The 22920-nt window shown below is 40.6% G+C and overlaps 1 protein-coding gene across 4 annotated transcripts in view; it reads left to right on the top strand.

The window, feature by feature from the left end:
• Window positions 1–22920, top strand: part of IQGAP2 (IQ motif containing GTPase activating protein 2) — a 122822-nt gene that overhangs the window by 21605 nt on the left and 78297 nt on the right. For all 4 annotated transcript variants that reach the window (XM_064404642.1, XM_064404644.1, XM_064404643.1 and 1 more), the window contains exon 2: window positions 111–210. In XM_064404642.1, the coding sequence (XP_064260712.1) occupies window positions 111–210 (100 nt within the window). The remainder of the gene's footprint in view (window positions 1–110; window positions 211–22920) is intronic.

The raw sequence follows: 22920 nt of genomic DNA, 5'->3' as shown, positions 1-22920 counted from the left end.
TGATAACTATTTTTATTTCCCTTCTTCAGCAATTCACCCAGATTCTAAGTAAAATTGCTCTAAAAATCACCTAGACACATGCATAACTTGATATGGGTTTCTGTTTGCAGCTATTGTGGATGATGAAAGGCTTTCTGCAGAGGAAATGGATGAGAGGAGGCGGCAGAACATTGCTTATGAGTATCTGTGCCACTTAGAAGAAGCAAAAAGGTGAGTAAATGAAACCACACTTATTTCTGGCCTTTAAATGTGGACATTCAGGACTGTTGTGTTCTTGAGCATCACAATTTTTGATTCAACATCTTGAATTATTTGGATTATCCATGTCAGACTATCATAGCACTCAATATGAGAAACTAATGCCCAATATGAAAAGTCTGGTTCAAAGATACATTTAGAAATAATCAAGACAACATCCTGAAACTGGCTGTGGTGTCCATTTTCACTGAAAGTTTGGGCTGGATACTAAAACACAAGGCTGTAGTTTTGTGAGAAGCTGAGTCAGGCTTATGTGACTAACTGGGGAAAGTATTTTGCTCCTGGCTCTGTGGCTGTGTTCCCTTCTTGGTGCTACTTCTTGTGGAGTGGCTCAGGTTGCTAAGATGGCAGAAAATCACCTGGGCTCTTATGGGTTTAATGATTGATATAATCTCTGTGTTGCAGTGGTAAGTGCAGGCAGGGCAATAAGAGAATATGGACTCTGCTCTTGCTTCAGTTCCTGCTGGTCAGCAGTACTCATCTCTTGAAGCAACAGCAACAGTGGTGAAACACTGATTTGAAAGTGCACAAAGTTCTGATCACCTTTGTGCAAATGCACTGTGCTATGTTCACTTCATTCTCAAAACAAATATTCAACAACATTTTCATAATTAGAGAGCAGGGAAACAGGGTACAATATACTTGTGCTTTTGAAGTAGCTTCAAGTGCTGCAATTATTACATATGTAAAAGTCTATTTTATATTCTGTCTGATGAGATTCTTTCAAAGATGCCTCTTATATTCATGTTATTGTTATTGGCACCACTGGTAGTGTCTTGCTTTTACTCTGTGTTTGTTGATGATGGTGTTTTTACTTATAAATTGTATTTGGATGACTTTCCTATTAATTTCTATTGAGAAAAGAAAATCATTGAACACATTGAACACATTCAACTGTGATTAGTAGTGCAAGCTGTGAAACCTTAGCATGAAGATAAAGCTTAGCATCTTTGTAATGGTTTAAACAAGTGTATTTTGGTCAGTAATCTACTATTAAATTGTGCTCTGGGCCTTGAATCCACAGTATTACCCTCTCAATAGCTGCCAATGGTTTTGTTCTAGGGGTATTGTTATAAAAATCAGCCATTCTTACTTCCTCTTCACTACATTGTTCCATTTGGTTTAGCAAACATTGCCTCCTTTGCTCTTTCTTCCTCTTTCTCCTGCAGTGGTTCCCTGTTCAGATATTTAAGATGGCCAAGTGTTGTCCTGCTGCCAGGGAGGACTGACCTGCTCTACATGGTCCTGCTGCCCCCATTGTGCAGTTGCAAGGGATTGCCCTCAGTCAGATGAGTCAGCATGCTATGCTGCCTATGTGAAGGGAAATTTTAGCTCTTTTGCTGAGTTAGTTTTCTGTGGTTTAGTGAGCTGACTGGTCTGATCAAGGGGTCAGAGGAGAATCTGACCAGGCAAGAAGAAGAGGATGGGATGCAGCTGCACACTGGAGAGAGGGAAGGGAGCAGGTTTCACTTGTGGAGGTGTTAGATCAGGTCCACCATATCAGCTAACCTCAGTGAGTCAAGGTTTGATTTCACTCAGGGTTCCTCCTTGGTGTGTTGCAACTTACCTATCTGCTGCCTTATGGCATCTAGTCTCCAAATTCAACTTTTTCTCTTCTGCTGCTATTATGACTGCATTTTCTTCCTGGCTGTCTTCAACCTTCCCCTTTCCCAGGCTACTTGTCATTTTGAAATTGAGTCCTCTAGCTCATTTGAAGCAGTTCCCTTGATATTTCACAAGAAGATGTGAAATTATTTTTACAACTAATGACTTAAAATAGCATATGCTATGAGCAACCTCCTCCCCTTCCTTGTATTTATTTTCATAGAGATTTTTGCCACTAGCAGTTCTCTAGAAGAAGCATTCTTTTAGTTCTGCAGTCTGTAATGGGACTTCATATCCAGGACAGTTATTTCCAGTTGTTAGGTACCTGGAAGCTTTTCTGGATCTCTGTTTGGAAAATCAGAATCTACTAGTACTGTTCAATGGTGATTACTTCATGAGGTGAGGATGAGTTCTGCAGTGTAAGGAGCATTGTACTTCCCTTACTAGGGGATTGGGCTGTCATGGGTGGAGCTGATGTGGCAGCACGATGCTGCTGGATGTCCTCCTCTGCCTCAGTGCACTGGTCCCAGTGCTCATTAGGAAGGAAGGGGTCACCATGCAGAGTGTGGTAGAGGCCCTGGGAGTGCTTTTGGGTAGGCAGAGCTGCTGTGAGAAAAAAGTGTGTGAGGGGAATCTTCTCCCCTCACAGAGAACCATTGAGGCAATTTTGTTGTACCATGAGACTTTGCCCCAAGACACTCTTGCTGCTGTGAAAACAACCCAGCAACAAACAGCTACAGGAAAGCTTGGAGAAACAAGTAGAAATGCTTGTCTCATGGCTGTGTAGCCTCTAGCCCTGCTTTCCCAGGAGGTGGCTAATGTTGTCCAGGGAAGCTGAGCTAGTGCCAGGCCCAGGCTCCGATATCAAAGGTGCATGACCACGCTTTTCCCAGCCCCAGTCTGGAGAAATGGGAAACATGAGAAAGTTCTGTATCACTTCTCACTGTGTGGTTATTCACTCTGTGTGCTTGATTAGGGGTGAAACTTGTTGATATGCAGTCCTTGTCTGTACCTGCATGATTGTAGCATTTTCGCTGTCACTACAGAGCCTGAACAAAACTGGGGAGTCTGGAAAGTGAGATAGAGAGCAATAGGGTCACAATTCAAATGAGACCAGCTGGGGAGGCTTGAGCATAGGCTTCTTCCACAGCTGGTGGTGGGTCCTGTCCTTCAGCTGCACTGGGAGAGTGCTTTCACAGGAAACATTCCCAAGTGATGGGCATCTGCAGCTTTGGCTGCTGCTGGGTGGAGGGGTCCCAGTTGGGTGCTCTCCAGCTTTGCAGCAGCACCCATGGGATGTGCAGGCCCTCTTCCCCTGCTGTGTACTTGTGGCAGTGGGTCTGAGTCAGAGGATGGTGCCTTCAGCCACAGGTGCAGCAGCTGGTTGTGAAACCACCCAGAGCTCTGCCTGCTGTCTGCTTGCTCACAGCAGTACCCTCCTGGGTGAATATGGGGAATGGGAACTGCCCTTATGACATGTTTCATCTTTGTCATGAGTGCTTGGAGAGGACTTTTTAATATGCATAACACTGTGGATATCAATGGCAATAAATAGACTGAATGAGTAATTCAAAGTGAGTTTTCTAGTTGGCAGCTGCTGAAATGACAGCAAATACTATTTTAGATAATCAACTGTGTGCAAATACAATGTGCTTTGGTCCATGTTGGAGAGTAATAAATACTGAAATAAACAATAAATAGCAAAAGATCAAGCAGAGCATGACTGGGCCTATGTCAGGAGACATATTTTGCTTCTCACCATGTTTTTAGTGAAAACATTATTTTGTAGCAGCTCTGCATTTTAAAATTCCAGAATTAATTAAACTAGTGAAGAATGTGTGCTTTCAGCTGCTTTTCAGATCACTGTTTGCATATTTAATTATGGTAGCCCAGCTTTAATAAAAACATGGCTAAAAGTTCAACATGAAAAAAGAATCCTGTCACTGGTAGCTGATGGTTCTGCAAATACCTTCTGAGCTAGGCACAGTATCTGTTACACCTATACAACATAGGAAATTGGTTTTTAAATACAATGAGCAGGCTTGTAATATCTGCAGAGGTTAGTAAAGTTTGATAGGGTGTTATATTTGATATTGAGGAAAGAATCTTTTTTTGTTGTTGGATTGCTGGAGCCCTTTCTTCCTGAGATTGCATATCTAATAAAATAATGTTTTGGTTGCTGGTATATATTGTTTGATTTATTACTTTTTCCTTTAAGCAAAGTCTCTTGCATACTAAACAAAAAACCAAAAAGAGGCAAAAAATTGATGGCATCCCATTTCCTTGAACTTCTGAGAAGAAAAAAATCAAGAATATACAATTAGGAGTAGGGATTTTCGCACTTCAAGAAATGTAGCCATGGATGCCACTAATAGAAGCCCTCCAGATGTTACCCTGACACATATCCAGTATAATTTGGAAAATCATACTAGTAAACAGCAAAGGTCTAAGGTGGCCATAAACAGCTGCATCACAAGCCCTCAGGTCTTCTTGGATTATGTGAATTTTAACAGGTGCATGCCCACATTTTTCCCATCCCCAATCTGGTGAAAGTAATATTGACCACGGCATGCTCCTTTCCAAAGGAAATACCCAGCTCGCCAAATTCTGGCTTGGGTTTGGCTTTTGCTGTTGCTTGTCTCCTGATGTGTAATTACTGCACTTTAAAGATAATACAGATTTGAAGGATTTAAATTGTAATTGAAACTTTGGCATATAAAGCAAATCAAATTTTCACTAAATGTGTTGTGGCTGGCTAGGCTTATAATCATCCATAGTAAAGTAGATACTGTTTCTCTTGGCTTTTAGAAATTATATCTTCTTATGATAAGATTGAGCTTGCACCATGGAACTCCTCATTTTACTAGCCTTGACTCTCCCTGCATGAAATGGAATATACTTTGTTTCATAAAGCATATTCTGCAATTTCATAAGCAGAGCTGCCAGAACATTTTTTTTTTCTGGCTCAGCTGTTCAGTAAGGCAGTAAGTTGTATAAAACACTGAAGTTTTAGCTTCAGTATTAGGACAATAAAGATACAGTAAAAGAAAATTATCCAGGAAATTTCTTTTTGAGAAGTTTTTTTTTAATGTTGAATAAGTAAATTCTCATTCTTCTGCAACTTCATTTCAATAGAAAAACACATTGTCCTGCTTGGTCTCCAAAACTTGCCTCTTTCATAATGTTGGTTTTTGTTAATTGGTTTGCAATGGTTACCTGCAGTATTGGTTGATGATATGATAGTTATGAACTGCTGAACAAAAATGTACCTACAGTTTAATACAGTGCTTACATGGCTTTTGTTGAAGCCAAAAGTTTTGCAGTACCATAGCACAACAGAAAGCTCAAGGATCGTGGAGGGTGGCTAAGGGGGTCACTGTTTCTGGGGAAGGCACCAGAGTCCTACAAAGACTTGGTGTACTACAAGTAGAGTCTACCAGGTTGCATGTTGCTGTTTCTTAAGGGATTTGGCAACCATTCAGTTCTGGCAGGTCATGAGTGAATTAATATTACTTAAATACTTTCAGACTACAGGAAAGGAAATATTTAAAGACCTGTGCCCTTAGTAAGTATAAAATATTGTAATCTAGCTGTAAAAATACATAATTTTAGGCAGAAAAATATAAAAAAAATTATTAGTAACATGTTTCGTATGGGTTTGTCAGAAAATTCTTTTGGGATTGGTAGTCTACCACCGTATTGTAAAGTATGAACTTTGTCTTCCCACTGCTGCCTGCTTTAAGCCAAATAAAGTACTAGTGAACGTGGCTGGTATCACCTCTGTGAAGGTCAAATGTTTGAAATTAGGGTGTGTCATGAGGTGAAATTCCTTGAAGAAACCTACTTAGCTGTCTTATACCTATTGCTGAAGTATCTTGGTCCACACAGAAGTACTGATCAACAAGTCTTCTTGCTGTTTCACGTCTTGGTCCTCAGCATGCTTACCTAGACTGCCAGATATTGGTAGAACAGCGTTTTGTTTTGGAGACTAATGCAGTTGTGCAGATAAGCCAGAATTTTTGTATGCAAGTGTGATGTCAGTGTTATCAATCAATCCAATAATTGCTTGGATAGTGATATTTGCATATGAAAAGTCTCAGTGGTGAAATCTAAAGGCGAGAGAAACCTTTTGTGCTAGTTTCTGTACAGGATGCATTGCCCTGCTTACTGGCATGTTGAGGTAACGTGTAATGGGTCATTGCTCAGCGTGTATACTTGTGGAATAATGATGCCGAGTAATGATGGATGTAACCTTTGTTTTTGTAGACTGAACCATATGGCACTTGTCCCATAGCATGCACTGGAGCTAACAGTATAACTAACTCGCTTCATAGCCAGTTAGTTCTCTTTCTCAAAGTTTTCCACATTTCTTTTAGGCACTACTGTCTTGTAAAAGGAATTGCAGTTTGTTGTTTTATTGTTGTTTTTTTTTTTTAATGGAACACTGACAAATTCAAAGCTAGTTCATGCTCTGCTGCCCATGTGTTGGTGTAGGCTAAGTTTCACCAAGAGAGCACACAGCATTTTCATTTCTCCTTCATTTCTCCTCTTCATCTTGGATTATCTGTGGTGCAACTAGAAACCTTCTTTGACTTCATACTCCACTCACAAGTCTACCCAATTTTCAGGTCAAAGCGGTGGCTTCATTCTGCACCCTGGGTAGCTCCTAGTTAGTATTAAGCATGACCTGAGGTGGCCTCAAGGTATCAGCAGTGGCTGAGTTACATTACCATGGGGAGCACATGAAGGAGTAGGGGTACTGGCAGGGGTGCCGTCAGGTTGGTGTACATCACCAACCCAAAACTCCGTATCTGGAAGGCTGCTGAAGGAAAGCTTGGGGCTGAGATGTGTAGGGAGGAACAGAGCTGTGGGGATTAGAGGTACTTAGGGTTTGTACCTTGCTTAAGAGAGTCATATAAACCCGCTGTTGGGGAGGATCTGTGACAGTACCCATGGGAAGGAAAGACATCTTTTGCTTAGTGTTGAAGGGCTTAAGTGTTACTCTTGACCTTTGCGTAAGTCCTTCTACACTGTTTCATATTTACCTGAGAGTAGCCAAGGCCTTTGCTGCTCTGTGTGCTAATGACAGAGTAAGTGACAGCCTGTGACAGTGCGTGTGTGCTTTGCCCATGCCATCCCCCCTGGACTGTGGGCTGGGATGGCTGCATGCCATGCTGCTGGAGCAGCTGACCAGAGAGTGGTGCATTCTCCCTGGCACATGTCCTGTTGGACTATGTCCCTAGTGTAGCACTCAAAATGCTTTATGTCATCATCTGCCTGTTTGCCTTGGACCAGAGGAGGAGATTACCTGGACTGAAGGAATTTGCTTCTTAACAGCCCCTTTGCAGAAGTGTACTTTTCACATGTTGACATCCTTCTTTCTCAGCTTACTGTGTCCTGGAGAGCTGTTGATCTTTGGAAGAAGTGTTTATTCAGGCTCTGGCAGAAGGCGTTGTGGGGAGGTATGAATAGCTCTTCATAGATCAGAGGAGATGGATCAGGAGCTGTGTGTGGTAACCTTTATAGCACTACTTTGTACTGACCACTGATGCTAGTGAGGTGCCCACAGGTGTGTATGGGATCTTACTGTGTATGGATACAAGAAATGACTGTTCACAAGAAACATGCTGCTAGAGCAGGAGGCTTTTGCAATTACTTCATGGAGGCTAGCAATCCATATCTCTGACTTAGCTCCTATTTTGAGACTGAAATTCCTAAAATTGGTCTAATGAATGTTTAGATTTGAAAAAAAACCCAATGGGCTGCTGTACTCCCAGCTCTGGATGGAAAAGCAGCTCAAGGACTGGAGGGATCAGTGATCTGGCATGTGCAGGCATGGCGTTGGCACCCAGTTTTTGCCTTCTAGGTACTGCAAGCGAACACTTTATAGAATAAGATAATTTCTGAGGGATGTAGTCTGGCTTCCTTTGAAAATCACTTCTGTTGCAAATGTCTCAACCGTTCACTGTCCAGAGAAGGAGCACTCTGGCAGTTTGTATCTCATATTTAAGAATGGAGTAATGCTGAAAACTTCTTTGGCTGTGGACGTTGCTGGCCACAGACCATGTGAATCCTGTATTAGTAGATAGAGCTGTTGCACAACCAGTGTTCCCCTTCATGAGATGAGTGGTGCTCCTCTGCAAGGGGTGTGGTTGCTTTTTAAAGCAATGTGTGGTCAGATTTACAACTGGGCTGATTGGGTTGTGAAGTTGTGTGGCTCAGCCCTGTGTACTGTATGGTGCTTTTGATTGCTGTTAGTCTCAATAATTCATGTGATTTAATAAAGATGACTTTGTATTCATGTGTATTTATATTCAAGGGTCTTTTAAGAGGTATAGTAGTGTCCCAGAGGAGGTAAGAGTCTATATGGGCTTTGTAGGAGCTTGGACATTTGCCAGAGCAGTTCTTGATGTTCTGGAACCACTGTCATTTGAGGCTGATAATGTGACAGCCTCCCATAATTGCTTTTGCTATTTTTGTTGCTAGATTTAGATAGGCATGTGCAGATCTCTGTGTGTGGCTATGTAAACCCATCAGATTCTTTCCACCTCACTCAAATTAGGGAGAGCTGTGAAAATGGCTCTGTTCATGATTTCCGTTTTCCGGCTCTCCATGTTTCTTTCAATTACTTATGCACTTTCTGTAATGCACAGGAAGACAGGTTTCAGGGTAATCTCTTCAATCCCAGATTTAACACCAAAAGGGAGAAAGATTCTTTAAGCCAAACCATCCACTGGAAAATTTAAGTGATGTATTTGTTTTTCAACTGAGTTTTGGAACTGGCATGCATTCTTGAATTAGTACAACTTAAAGTAATTCAGTTGAATATTTTCTTTAAAACACAAGGAAAAAAATTTCTTGACCAGATTTTTGTTTTGCAGTTTCAAATCACATGAGCTCGTTGGTGTCTCATATTAAGTGGTTGGTGCTATTAGATATCAATTCACAAATAGATGAAAGACAAAAGACCAACTATGGAGTTACCTCTTCTGTGAAAAGAGAAATGGTAGGCCAAATATTGCTGTAATCTGGTCATGTGCTCAGAATTAGCCTTGTGTTAGGCACAAAGAAAGAGGTGAGATACTAGTTGTCTGTTTCAGCAGTGGCAGCAAGACATGGCCTCGAACATTTAATGTACTCCACTGTTTCTACTGTACACTAGCACCATTCCTGACAACTAAGGCCTGAAATTGGTTTCAGAAGCAGAGACTGAGCTGTGAATGGTTTTGAGCCTGACAAATTTGAGTCTGGGGGAAGGGTCGTTAATGAATCGTCTCAAGTAAATGGAAGGAGCAGCTCTTGAGCTTGAAGTGCTGGGAAGTTCTTTGTACAGCTTCTAGTGTCTATAAATGCTAGGCAGGTTCTGGCTTAGAAGAAGACACCTCCACAATCTATAAGTGTTGCAGCTCTAGTGTCTTAAGGGGAGAGCATCTTACAGGGCCTTTTTTAAATAATTCTAATTGAATCGGTAAGTTTTGACAAGTGAGTTGTAATGTGGCATTGAGTGCAGATTTATTCTGGTAGGATGATGGCTAATGGCATGTATATTTTCCCAGCTATCCAGAGACAAGCATCTTGACTGCCCTGGGATGAGAGTCCAATTGTGAAGGTGTGTAATTCCTGCAAGGCAAGAGTACACTACTCACTTTGCAAGGCAGCAAACATGAGAGACTATTCTCATCCTGGCTTTTATTGCTCCCATATGGGCTATTGGTGATGTATTCACCTCACAAGAGAAGTGATAAAGCCAGTCTGGCAACTCAAGCCCTTGTGTCAACCATAGGATGTTAACTATTCTTAAATTTTGTTTGCCATCAAAGCAGGTGGATACATTTTAAAATTTGATGCCTTAAGAGTGTTAGAGGAACTCTTTTAGTGGATGAAATTGACTTAAACTCAATTCTTTTCATTACCCCTGTCATTCTGTTCTCTAAGTCTGCTTATTGTAGTTCCAAAGGCAGAATTTGTCCACTGAGACAATAAAAAAACCACAGTGATTCCTGCAGACATGCATACCAACTGCACAGAAATTGCCCTGCTGTGTTGTAGCTATGCTCAGGTCACTCATGAATTTTGTTTGACAGTGGTTAGAATAGAACAAGGTGTGGGAGCAGGGAAAGACAGGGAAATGACTCACTGGAAATGTGCAAAGACCCCCGATAGGAGGCTTAACAAGGGAAGAATTTTTGCAGGGCCATTGCATGCAGGTTATGGACCCTGGCTGCTGTTCCTCGGGTGTAAGTCTGGGTGGGGTTATGGAGGATGCTGCTGCATGCCAGTCACATTTGCCTATAGGGCAGCCTGTCACTGGCCTTGGAGACAGGCTGAAAGCATCAATTGCATCATAAGTTACACTCTGTGGAAGGACTGTCTTTAAAGCTTGGCTGTCAAACAAGCTGCTCTAAAATGGGTAAAAATAAAATATCTGTTTACACATTGTGCCAAACTCTTTTTCTCTGTTAAAGAAACAAAGCAGTGAAATGATGTCACATCAGTAGATGTTAAAATCTGGAATGTATTTCTTTCCCGACGGTTTCCAAGTTGCAGATTGCATCTCCTCCCTTGCTATGATCCAAGGAAAGCACTGTGTGCTTTATTCAAGCACATCTGCAATTGCCTGATGTACAGACCCGGTCATGTGGGATTTACTTTGCAGCATGTTTGGGGGAGTGCCAGGCCTTGGTCTGGCAGTCTCTTTGCTGGAACAGAGTTCAATGGGATTCGTGACTGAAGTTGGGTTTTAGGGCTTCCCATTTTTCTGTTTAACATCTACAGAATAGGGAAGTGTTGACTTGATCCACCCAGTAACTTTTGAGGCACACTATCTTCAACTGTTTTAAAAAACAAAAATCAAAATTTCACTTAATGTTGAAAATAAGCTGTTGGGAGAGGAGAAAAACTTGTGGGTTTGTTTTTTTTTTTTACTCTGAAGTACTGATGGCATCGAAGGAGATGCGTTTGCAGGTTTTTGAATTTTTAATAGCATGCTTTTACAGTATTTTCAAATCCTTTGTTCATGTCTCGTTTCCATTTCTTTTTGTCTTCCCAAGAGAGCCCAGATCTAACCTTGTGATTAGTGTAATACTTAATACTGGGATGTCTTGTGTCTATTTTGGGGAGAGCTTACACTTTCCTTGAAACCTTGCTAAATGCAAAGTAAAGTATTGAATGGTATTGGCATTTTTTCTTTTTTGTGTGTGTATAAAGCTGGAGATAATTTTTAATAGTCCTGCTGCTTTCTGTCTCAACAGAGAGACCTTGATCTGTCTTTCCTAAGTAAATATAGTTCTGTTGTGATTCCAATTTCAACATTTTCTCCACTTCCTCAGGGTCAAAGTGATATCACATGATGGCTAGTAGCACACACTGTTTTTCTAATTGAGAAGCAATAGGAGAGAACAGAATTTATCCCAGAAGTGTTATTTATTTGTGAGCTTATGCACTCCTACTCTGTTGAGGACAAGGTAGGAGTATAGGAAGACTTCTCATTATTTTTGTAGCATCTGTAGTTTCTTTATTGTTGTTGAACAATTTAAGTAAGAAAAATTGCGTCTGCTAAAGTTTTCAGTGTCTGAAACTTGCAGAGAGTAACTCATTTGCTGTGGTGGTTACTGGCTGAGATTACAATGGTATTTTTGATGTCAACAGCAATTATTTTGCTTCTTGGGAAATCATAGAATCATAGGGTATCCTGAGTTGGAAGGGACCCACAAGTAACATCAAAGTCCAGCTCCTGCCCCTGCACAGGATAACCCCAAAAATCACACCATTTGCCTAAGAGTGTCATTCAAATACTTCTTGAGCTCTGCCAGGCTTGGTGTTGTGGCCAGTATCCTGGGGAGCCTCTCCCAGTGCCCAGCTACCCTATGGGTGAAGAACCTTTTAATTATTATAATGATGATGATAACAACAGTGATGATGATAACAATAATGAGGATAGCAATAATAACCATAAATTAAAAAAACCTGTGTTAAACAGCATTTTCAGACCTGTGTAAAAGTCCCTAACGAAAGTTTGAATTTTGTATTACAGTGCAAAAAAAAAAAAGACAAGGAAGGCAGGGGTAATGGAGGATTTAATAAGATTGACCTTTAATAACCTAAGGTGCCAAGGAAGAGGCAATAGACTGCAGCTGCTGAATTGAGACCTCCTCTGAAATCTCTAAAGGGCTCCTTATGTACTGAATATTCACTGGGGTCAGCAAAACTATTTGTTCTGCTTTCAGCAGATGAAGTCAAAATCCGTATCTGTACTCTGCCAGTCTGTAATCACCAAGAGATTATACTTAATGCATTTTTGGTTTGGATTTATCCTTAACGCAGATCTGTTCATCTCTGAGCACTTTTACCTTCTTGTGGCTTGTCTTCAGATTTCAAAACCAAGGGCAGAACTCTGCCATTGCTTTACTCTGCCAAGGCTTCCAAAAAGCCTTGATACCTACACTGCAGTGCAGAATTTTCAGCAATCCATCAATTTCCAGCAAGTTCCAAGAGAAAACATGAATGCAGTGCTTCTGATTTGCATCGATGTCGAGATCCTGTGTTTCTGTCTCAGGGCAGAGTTCACAAAGCTCTATAGTTATTATGTTTCTGTGCTGTCTGAACTGGGTGTCACCAGAGGAATTGTATCTTCTCTGAAGATCCTGCTTAGCTGGTACTTTGATGACATGATTAGATTAATAATTAATGCTGAGTGCGCTGTGTGGCCTTTCATGTGATGCAAGATGTGAATAAGCAGGTGACTAATGAAAAATTTCCTCCAATCTACAAAATGCTGGTGGTTCATCACCAACAAAAAGGGCCTAACAAGGAACTTGTAGAATGTTTTGATTTTTCTGAGTCTTTTTCTCTTGTTTACAGGAAGGCAAGGATTGGGAGTGAGAGGGAGTGTGAGGTTCATCTGGGAGTTTTCAAGAATAAGCAAATTCCTTTTCACTTTCCCCCCTCCCCACCAACTGGTGAAAATAAAACTGGTATGAAAGCGACTTTCTGGCCTTTCAGAAAGACAGTTTACCAAAATAGCCCTTTTTTTTTTCTTTTTTTTTTTTTTTTAAGAAAGGGAGGAGACTGACAGAATAAGGTGAAAGGAACAGTTTTTGTAAATGAAATGCTATGACAGTTTGTGCTTTTCCCATGCATGGAAAACAGTCTATTGTTTTTTTGAAAAAAAAGTACTCTTGTCTGATGTCTGTGCTAAAAAGGCACTGGAGGAATTACTTGCTTTTGTTGGTTTTCAGGTGTTCCACTTCTCAGATTCTTTTAAAGAAGCAAGTGAACAAAGCCCCTGACCTCTCTCTGTGGTCGCTTTCTCTTAGCCATTTGTTTCAGGTCAGATAACTGTGCTGGTACATGCAGTGCTGGGACAGAGCAAGGAGTGATAGCTTGGGTTTGCTTGAGCATCTGTAGCAGCAGAAGCAGGTACAGAAGAATAATCTGCACCTGGGGTTTTCCTTCTGCTACAGGAGAGAAAACTCTAAATTTCTCATGACTGGTGGAGCAAGGATTTGGGAAAAGTGTGTGCAAATTTGTTACATGAACTAGGTCTAAAATATGTGATGTGAAGCATTCAGCTTTTTGAGTGTTGCTGTTAAAATAAGAATGTGTCTAGTAGGGATAAATCACCTCAAGCCAGTGAATCCTTTCACATGGCTGCCTACTAGTAAAAATTCTGTCTGGCAAGCATTAGAGCGTGGAAGTAAAACAAGAAAACTGCTTTGTTTAGAAGTACAGCTTTGGTAATGCCTGATAAAGCACTTTCTAAAATAACAGTTGTTAGTACTTTTGCACAATACTGCTTTCATAGAATTTTGACATTTAAACATTGAAATACTATGGAGTTAGTGTTTGCAGAATGTTTTCATGATGACCATATTACTCCAAGGAGTCTGATCAAGGAGCCAGAAAACTGAATAACCTCAGGCATCTTTTCTCTTGCTGCCTCATCTGTTGGAAAGTTTCTCTCAAGGCACACATTCAGAAATTGTGATGAAGTACCCTGACATAATATGTCCTTAATGAGTTTAAAGTACAATTCTGCCTTGAATGGAGGTCATGTTTTAAAGGTCAAAAGTGCTTCAGCTGGTGATAAAAATGAGCCTTTTTCATAATTCATTTATGTTAGCTGTGCTGGCTTATGGTCCTATCAGTGAACTGTACTGGATTTTGCTAGAGGTAAAACTTCTAACTACAGTTTATTAATTGATGTGAACCTGTCAAGACACATCAGAAGCTTATCTGATCTGAAGAAGTTTCCTAATAGCTTGTGAAATAGTTTATTGTCCCATGGTAGATTTTAAAGGTTGGAGACTGGAAGAAGTGTTTTGAATTATAATATGAGTTGTAGATGGACTCATGTATATGAATTGAAGATGGACTACTGCCACCTTCCTGATAAAAACTGTGTAAGAAACAGTTGGTAGGTGCTTTTTACTGTTTCAGACCTTTTCTTTCTCTTTCACTAGGGAAGTGCTGTGATACAGAGAGGAGACTTACAGCTTTGTTTCATTTGACTTGCTTATATTCAGCAGGTTTGACAATTTTCCATTTTGTGAATAGTAAAGAACCATGCACCCAGGTTTCTATGGAGCCCATTAAGACCTTTTTTCTAGAACTTAAAAACTGTAGTCTCTAAGATTTAACTTCTTCATGTTCATTTCTGGGCCTGCCTCATTAAAGTCAGCAGTAGCTCTCTTCTGGTGTGAAAGAATTACAGATTGCAAGTCTTCACCACTGATTGTGTTGGCGGAACTAAAATACTTTTAATACAAATCTGATGCTAGTTGTTGAAATCATAGAATGGTTTGGGTTAAAAGGGACGTTAGAGACCACCAATTTCCAACCCCCTTACTTGGGCAGGGACCTCTTTCACTAGACCAGCCCCTCTCCATCTGGTCTTGAACAGTTCCAGGGATGGGATAGCCACAGCTTCTTTGAGCAACCTGTTCTTGTGCCTCACCACCCTCATAGTAAAGAATTTTTTCCAATATCAAATCTAAACCTTTCAGTTTTTCCTCCCCTGCCATATCCATATTTCCATCAAAAGTCTCTCTCCATCTTTCTTGTAGGCTCCTTACAGGTATTAGAAGGCCACGTTTAGGTTACCCCTAAGCCCTCTCTTTTTGAGGCTGAACAACCCCAAGTCTCTCAGCCTTTCTCTGTAGGAGAGGTGCTCAGTTCCTCTAATCAGCTTGGTGTTCCTCCTCTGGGCTTGCTCCAACAGGTCAATGTCCTTCCTGTCCTGGGGACTACCCAGAGGTGAATCCTGCAACCCAGACTCTGGGATCTCACCAGACCAGAGGGGTCCAATCTCTTTTTTCTGTCACTTCTCTCCTTTCATTTCCACTAGGTCTCATTTTGGAAGTTCTTCATTAGCAGCTGAAGATCTGCATCTATAGATAAAGGGATGTCAAATTATTATGCTGATTAAATCTGGGTTTATTTATAGGCAGTTGCATTGATTGAGGTCATGCTTTTTCAGAGTATTTGGGGAAATACTGTTTTCCAGATACTCTGTGTCAGTGGTGTGTGCTACACTGAACTCTGAGTGACCCACTTGAACAGATTAGGATTGAATACAGTGAATATCCTGTCTCTGTATATATAAAAGACATTGCACAGCAAGTATGGTACTGCTGTAGCACATATGGCTTTCTGCTAGGCAGGCAGAGAATGAAAACTTTTGAACATGGTGCAGTGCAGATGGTTTATTACTGTCACTGAGTGTGCCAAAGCATGAGGTTTGGATGAGGAAATAGCAATACTTGCAGACATGCACTGGTAAAAAAACCAGGTAAGATGATGTTCAGATGCTTCCTCTTATGATACCATAACCAAATGGTTTCATCAACAAGAGAAAGAGGGAAGGGAAAGAGGAAAAGCTATTCTGAGTGTGAGATTTGAATGGTCACTTCTGTTCCATCATCTGGGTCTGAGTGCTGGGGACAGATTTGGGATTGCAGTTCCATGGACTGATGATAAAGTCTGTTCCTGAAGTTGAAGAGACTGTCTTGCTGTTCATCTGCTTTAGCCTCAGTGTATGTCCTGGGAAATGCAGCTGGCAAAGTCATGAATAGTCTTTATGTCAGAAATTAGACTAGGATGACATCAAAAGAATTCAAGTGTGAGCTTGAAGGAAAAGAACCAGATGAATAGCAGAAGCAAACATATGTTGATGGTGTGGGGGAGCAGGGATGACCCATGCAGGGAGAAGAGGAACAGCCACAGCAAACTCTGCAAACTTCTCCCAGGAGCCTGCCCCAACAGGCCAGTCTAGCAGTGAAGGAGGAGATGAGGAACTGAGGGTAGCTTTTTGGATGAGGGGAGAAGATTGATTCTTCAGAGGATGAAAAACTGTTCTTTGCCTCAGGCATACAGGCAAGAGGTGGATAGACAGATGGGATTGCAAGGCAGTGAACTTGTGGAGTGGGAAGGAAGGGTTGGAGTCTAGTCAGGTTGGAGCTGTGGTGAAAGGGATGGATGAAAATTCAGGTGGTAACGTGTTGTGCAGGAAGTTGACAGCCAGCAGGACCATCAGGTAATGTAGGCTTGCCCCGTGGTGGGCTTCTGATAGTTGCCAGGACATCGCTTTGTTGTAACCTCTCTTAGTTTAGCAGCTACAGTGCTAATACTTCCTGTAGTGCTATGAACAGCTAAATTAGGCATGATTATGCTTTTTTTCTTTATTCTTTGCAATTTTTGAAATTTTGAATCAGTACAGTTTAAACACTGCTCTTCCCTCAGAACAAGTGCTGAGTGCTCACTTCTGTAAGGATAAGAAGATCTTTGTTCTGTTCCATCCAAATGTTGAACTGTAAGCTCTGTATACTCATGGGGTAAACAATGATTTGCATCTAATAATGAACTGCAAAGCACACTGCGTTCTTTGCTCCTTTGAAGTAGCTTAGATGTGCTATAACTACCAACACATTTATGCTAGCTATGTGGTGATGATTGTTAGATCACAGCTCTGTACTTGGTGGGGGACTCAGCTACAGAGAAGGGGACAAGGTCTGCCTATCCTTGGTGGTGCGTTTCTTGGAGTGCCTAAGACCTGATAGTCATTGATCCTTAGATTAAACAGCTTCTGATCATGTGAGATTGAACAGTTTGTATGACCAAGATATTTGATAATCAAGTGGTAATTTGCTATAGTAATTTTGACAGTTAAAAACATGGTGTTAAACGCATTAAGTGTATCACAGTGGAGTTTTTGTTTTGAAGATGAGAATTATAGTCAAGGACTGAATAGCTAAAAAACTTTAAAGTGAACAGGACAAGAATAATCAAATAATGTTTGAAAAATAGAGATCTGTACTGTATATAGAAGCACAAATAAAAACATCAAACCAGTGAAATAGTTTGGGAATGGGGAGAGATGACAAAACTTAAGGAGCCATCCTGACTTGGCATGAGGATAATTCTTGGGATGAATGGAGTCTTCTTGGTGAGTATTTTGTACTGACCTGGTAAAATCTGTGACCTGTCAACTATCTAAAAAGAAAATTCATCCAGACAAAGGCTCATGTGATGTATTCTCTAGGTCAGTTTAACATGATCATTCATTGCTTAACTTTGAATCACCTCCTGGTTTGCTGTTTGTCATCTGTGAGAAGAGAATGTGAAACTTAAGTTCTAATTATTGTGCTCTGTTTCTGTCCTTTCTTCCTTTGACTTTGCATGGGAAGAAAACTTCAAACATTTGGCTTACTGGAGATGTATCCTGTGCAAACTTGAGCAGTTTCCTGAGCAAAACATAGGACCTGTAATTCGATTTATACCAGTTATTCTTAACAGAAGGAGAAATATAATGTTGCAGGAATACTGAGCATTTCTTTATACAGTTTCTGTATTTCTATGCTTCCATTTAAGAAATATTAAAATCCCAGAGATTTGTTTCTTGCTATTTACTAACTGATGCAGTTTTACTCATATATACAGCTCTGCCTGCTGTGTTCCTGCATCAAAGGCTTTCCCTGCTACTGTCTTCACATCTGCTTCAAGAGGGAGTGTGCCTGATCTAAATCAAGCTGAAAATCCTTGACTATTTGTGTAGTCTGAGCAATATTTTAAAAGCTGCTTGTTAGCTAATGGCAAGCATGAAAACTAAAGCATGGTCAGGGAAGGATCTTTTTAAAAAGAAGGAAAGTGGCTGTGGGGATAAGATTTTTTTTATTTTTCAGCAATCTTGTTGCCAACCCTAGATGAATCCTAATTATTAGTGTCTATTTTTTGAAGGGAAGGAGGGGGAAACCAAAAACTGCAAAAGTCCAAACCTCATTATATGTTCCAACTCTTGCTCTGCCTCCTCACTTTAGTTTAAAAAAGTGGAGCTTTCTTCTGACTCCCTTTTTGCAATTCTCTTACAGTCAATCTAATTTCTTCCCACTACTGCAGTCTTTGCTTTTGGGGTGCTTGAGGGACTTGGTTCCTGCTTATGACTGCCAAATAGGCTCCCACCTTTATTGGCATCCCCTTCTTTGCCCCAAACAGGTGTGTGTCTTTCTTTATCTTGAACATCAGAAGCAAAAATTATTTAGAATCATCTCCCTGGTTTTTCAAAGACAGTAAATTATTATTAAAATGCTGTACCAATTTGTCTGCATGCTCAGCAACTAGGTGATACTTTTGTTGCATTCACATTATAAGTTTTTTGCTGTAATGAGAAACCCTAACTATGTATTTTAATGAGATCTTAAATTCTATAGAATTTTATCCCCCCAGGTCAAACTTCTTGTTTGCAACTGATGGAAGTTTGCCAATATGCTGTGCTTGAAAGGAATGATTGTGTAATATTTGTCCTTTTAAGCTATCCTGCCCCATAACAGAATGCTATCAGCTCAAGAATGCTGCTTTTTATGTAAGAACAAGTATAATGATATGGAAAACAGATATGTATTGGTTGATTCTTATTTAATGTACAGACTTGGGCTTAAGAGGTGCAAAATTTGTCCAAGTAAGTCACCTAACCATTTGGTTTGTTTATTAATAAGCACGTGTCTACACCTTGGTATAGTCTGTTCCTGGGAGGTTTCTTTTTCATGCAAATCATGATTGCTACAAACTAAGCCTCCCTGACCTGTATAGCTTTCATCCTCTTTTCAGACCAAACCCTGGCAGGTGTGATGTAACCTGGAAGAGATTTTCTCCTCTTGGCTTCAGCAACTGGGCACTGGTAGAGAAAGTGGCTGCTGTGGCGCAGGTGCAGCTCCTGTGCTGTGCTCCTTGCTGGCTGACACTTTTTTTTTTTTTTTTTTGTGGAAAAGAGACTTCGTTTGGCTTCAGAACAGCTGTTTGCTATTATGTGCAGTGCAGATACTTTTTCTGGTGAGGATTTTTCCATTTGGTGTGCATAAAGGTAGAAACACTAGATACTTTTGGTTCAGCTAATGCTCTTCTCTGATGCTCAGAGAATGATTTGATGGTAGCCAGATGTTCGTCATTGTTAATCTTCCTTCCACAATTTCCAGGCATTAGAAATTATTGCCTTTTATCATTGCATTTGGAAGCTTTTGCAATTTACTTGGCATTTCATTTTAGCATTTGATGTAAGAAAGGCAAGTGGCAATAGAGCCAGTGTTTTGGGCAGTGTAGACAAATAGAGCAGGCTGTGGCTTTCATTGCATGTAGAAATCAAATTTGCATTCAGTTCTTCTAAGGTTTGGTGTCGTCTGGTTCTCCCCATGGAAGCACACTTGCTTAAGTCAACATACCCATCACTGACTTGCTGATTGGATATCATACAATTAAGTAGGAAATGTGTACATCCAGTACTAATGGCCTAATTAATCTTATTTGTAAGTGTTATTTCTCAGAATTATAGAATATGTGGAGTTGGGGATCTGCTGCTATAGCTGGGTTCCTAAAAATCTATGGAGCGTGTGGGATCCATCCAAGAATCCTCAAATCCTTTGAGTTCATTATGAAACCTCTCTTGATAATTGAGGGCCTTGGAAGTCCAGGGAGGTTCCAGCTGACTGGAAGCTGGTGAAGTTGTCCCAGTTTTCAGAAGAGGCAAGGAGGACAACTCTGGTAACTGTACGTCTGTCAGTCTCAGTTCAATACCTAGTAAATTTATGGATAAGGTTATTCTGGGATGTTTTGACAAACACCTGAAAGACAATGCTGTCATGTGTCACAGCCAGCATGGCTTCAAGAGAGGAAGGTCTGCCTTATCAAACCTGATCTCCAGTCTTGACAAGGACAAGATCACCTAGCTGATCAGCGGAAGCCATTTGATGTGATCTTTTTGGATTTCAGTAAAGCTTTTGATATTGTCTCTCGCAGGATCCTTCTGGGCAAAATATTCAGCACACAGCTGGATAAACGCATCATGTGATGGGTGAGCAACTGACTCCTGGGTTAGGCCAACGTGTTGTCTCAAAAAACTAAAGGACACGTTTGGCTTTCCCTTTACTGGGGAACCCTGATACAGTGGACATCAGTGGGGATTACTGGACAGTAGTGAGGCAAAGGCTGATTATAACATATGGAAGAACTATAATGAAACTATGAAAACAGCCTTCTGCTGTATGCCAAGGTTGCTGTCTGGGTACTAACCACTTGTTTGAGGTTATTGTGGCTTCCATCAAGGTACATGTGGAGATCTGGAGAAATTCCAGCAGTTATAGTAGTAGCCTGTTCTGGGTCAGAATGAATTAGGCTTCGTTGCTTTACTTTGGTTCAAGAAGCACTCTTGGTTAGAGACAGTTGCCAAGTTCCTCTCTGTGTGAGATTTATTTCCTTTGAAATGGATTTATCAAAGAAGACCTCTGTGTAAGCATTACTGACTAGATGAAAATTTATCATGAAGATGTGTCAGAGCTGTTAAAGTCAGCCAAAAATCCACCCATATTCTCCTCTTAAATCATAAATTATTCAAAAGCATTAACTTTGGGTTCTTAAAAAATAACTCTTCTTGTTTTGAAATTATGTCCATCGAGAATGTAATTAAATATCACTTGGCTTAAAAAAAGAGGTTTAGATAGAGATTAAGAATGAAAAGAGCAATATATATGTTTAATGAGAGTGTTGAACTATTCTATTGGAAAGCAACATTTGCACATCAGTGTGTTTGTCACTTGCAAGGGTAGTGATAAATACACACAGCCTTTCTGTCCTTGCTCTTGTGCTAAAGGTGGAGGGGTCATACATACATCTGTAGCATCTAACCATCTGTGTCAGATGGTCAACTTCAGACACTGTGTACATTATGCCGTTTGGTTTTTTTTTTTGTTAGTGATTCAGATATGGCCCATAAATCCTAGGCTAAGAATTCAGGCCAGGACATAAACTTAGCTTCAGCTGCACAATAACGTAGCAGCTCTGGTGATCTGTGCCTTGGAAGCAGAGTAAAAAGTTTTCAGAAGGTAATGAGTACCACTGTCCTTAGACTCATGTTATTGCCTCAGTTTGTAGAGGAGATGCATAGAGGACCATACATATAGCGACTATGCAAATCAGGCAAAACAGACCTACACCTCATAATGAAACACACTGATCTCTCTGACAAAGAGCAGGCTTGTACGTCTTTAAGATGCTGGGGTAATGACCCATAATTTAGTGACAGCCTTTGATCTCCAGCTCTCATTTGTAGATAAGTAAAAAAAAACACACTGAGCAGCAGCTTAGCTCTGCTAACAATAATTAGACTAGTCCCTCTTAGTCCTTCATACATTCCCTGTAAATGCATAGAGAAATGTCTAGATGCATTAATAAAATAAGTATTAATTGGATTTCAGCCTGACATGATTCTAAGTGCTCCGTTTTGATGCCTTTTGAAGAAACCAAGTAACTTTGAGCCTTCAGTCCTCAGGAACGCTGCTTTTCTTGTGCACCATCTGCACACACCTGTGCTTTCCCACAGTGCAAGTGCTGGAATAAATGACTGGGATCTGTAACAGCCACTTGAACAAAGAGCTGTTCTGCATAATAAGAGCAGGAGTGATTGGCTGCATCCAAATTCACTGAGCTCAGGAATTACACAGAGCCATTTTTCCACTGCTTTGAAAGCCATGCTCTCCCCTTATTTTGACAGGTTCGGAGAAGACACATTTTCCCACCTTTTTTGAGATGATAGGGTCTATCTAAACTGCTTTTAGCTCACCATGTAATTTTATTGTATTGTGGTATAGCCACAAGTTTGCCTTTTGTTTTAGAAAGGCAGATAGAAAACAAATACTGCCTTTCTGTCTTGGTGCATTTTGCTTTGAATAATTTGGTATAGAATTCAGGAACCCATAGGATTTCCTGGTGTTAAAATCATCAATATTTAAAAATCCTCGTGTATTTTTCTGCTAAAAGACAAACTGTATATTGATAAGTCCATTTCATTTCTGCATGAAAGTTTACCGTCATGGCTGGATGGAATAATTTTTCTAACATTTAAAAACAGAGCTTTAAAATTACCCAAGTGCATAATAGCTTAGTTTGGAGAGCCTTTGTGACTACTTTTTAATGCTAATGTAGCTTACCGTAAGTGTAGCAAAAAAAGGGGTAAAGCTGAGGAATTGTTTTGGTAGCTGAACTTGATACAAAACCCAAAACATCATGAAAATCTGTGCTTTTAGTGACTAAATGTAGTGGTAGTAGCCAGTGGGGGATGTTGGGCTGCTGGTTCTTTTGTCACCTGTCAGCTTTGCAATTCTGCAGGGTGGTGCTGCATGATGTGACAGCATAGCACATGGGTGTTCTCTTGTGCACAACCCTAAAAGCAGAGATAGTGAAAGCCCCTCTGCTGCTCTCCTGTCAGCTGCAGTTGAGGGGAGAGGTTGGCACTGTTTGAATGATGTCTCAGTGACTCAGGGAGGGGTGAAGATGCAACAGGGCAGAGCTGGCTTAACAGCTTTGCTCTGTATCTTTTTACTGCTGAGGATTTCTTGGCCTGTGGAGGCCATCTGGTACCTGTGTCTGAAAATTCATCTAGTGCTGTCTGCTGGGAGAAGTTAGCATCCTCCACAGCTGGCATGCAAAATACTTCAGGATGCTGTGGTCTCTGCTAGAATTCAAAGCACATTGTGTGTCATTGGCCTTTCCTTGACTAGAGGTTAAAAAACTGAAGCA

The sequence above is a fragment of the Passer domesticus genome, chromosome Z (assembly GCF_036417665.1).
Source record: "Passer domesticus isolate bPasDom1 chromosome Z, bPasDom1.hap1, whole genome shotgun sequence".
NCBI classification, from domain to species: domain Eukaryota; kingdom Metazoa; phylum Chordata; class Aves; order Passeriformes; family Passeridae; genus Passer; species Passer domesticus.
This window is presented reverse-complemented; position numbering and strand designations above follow the sequence as displayed.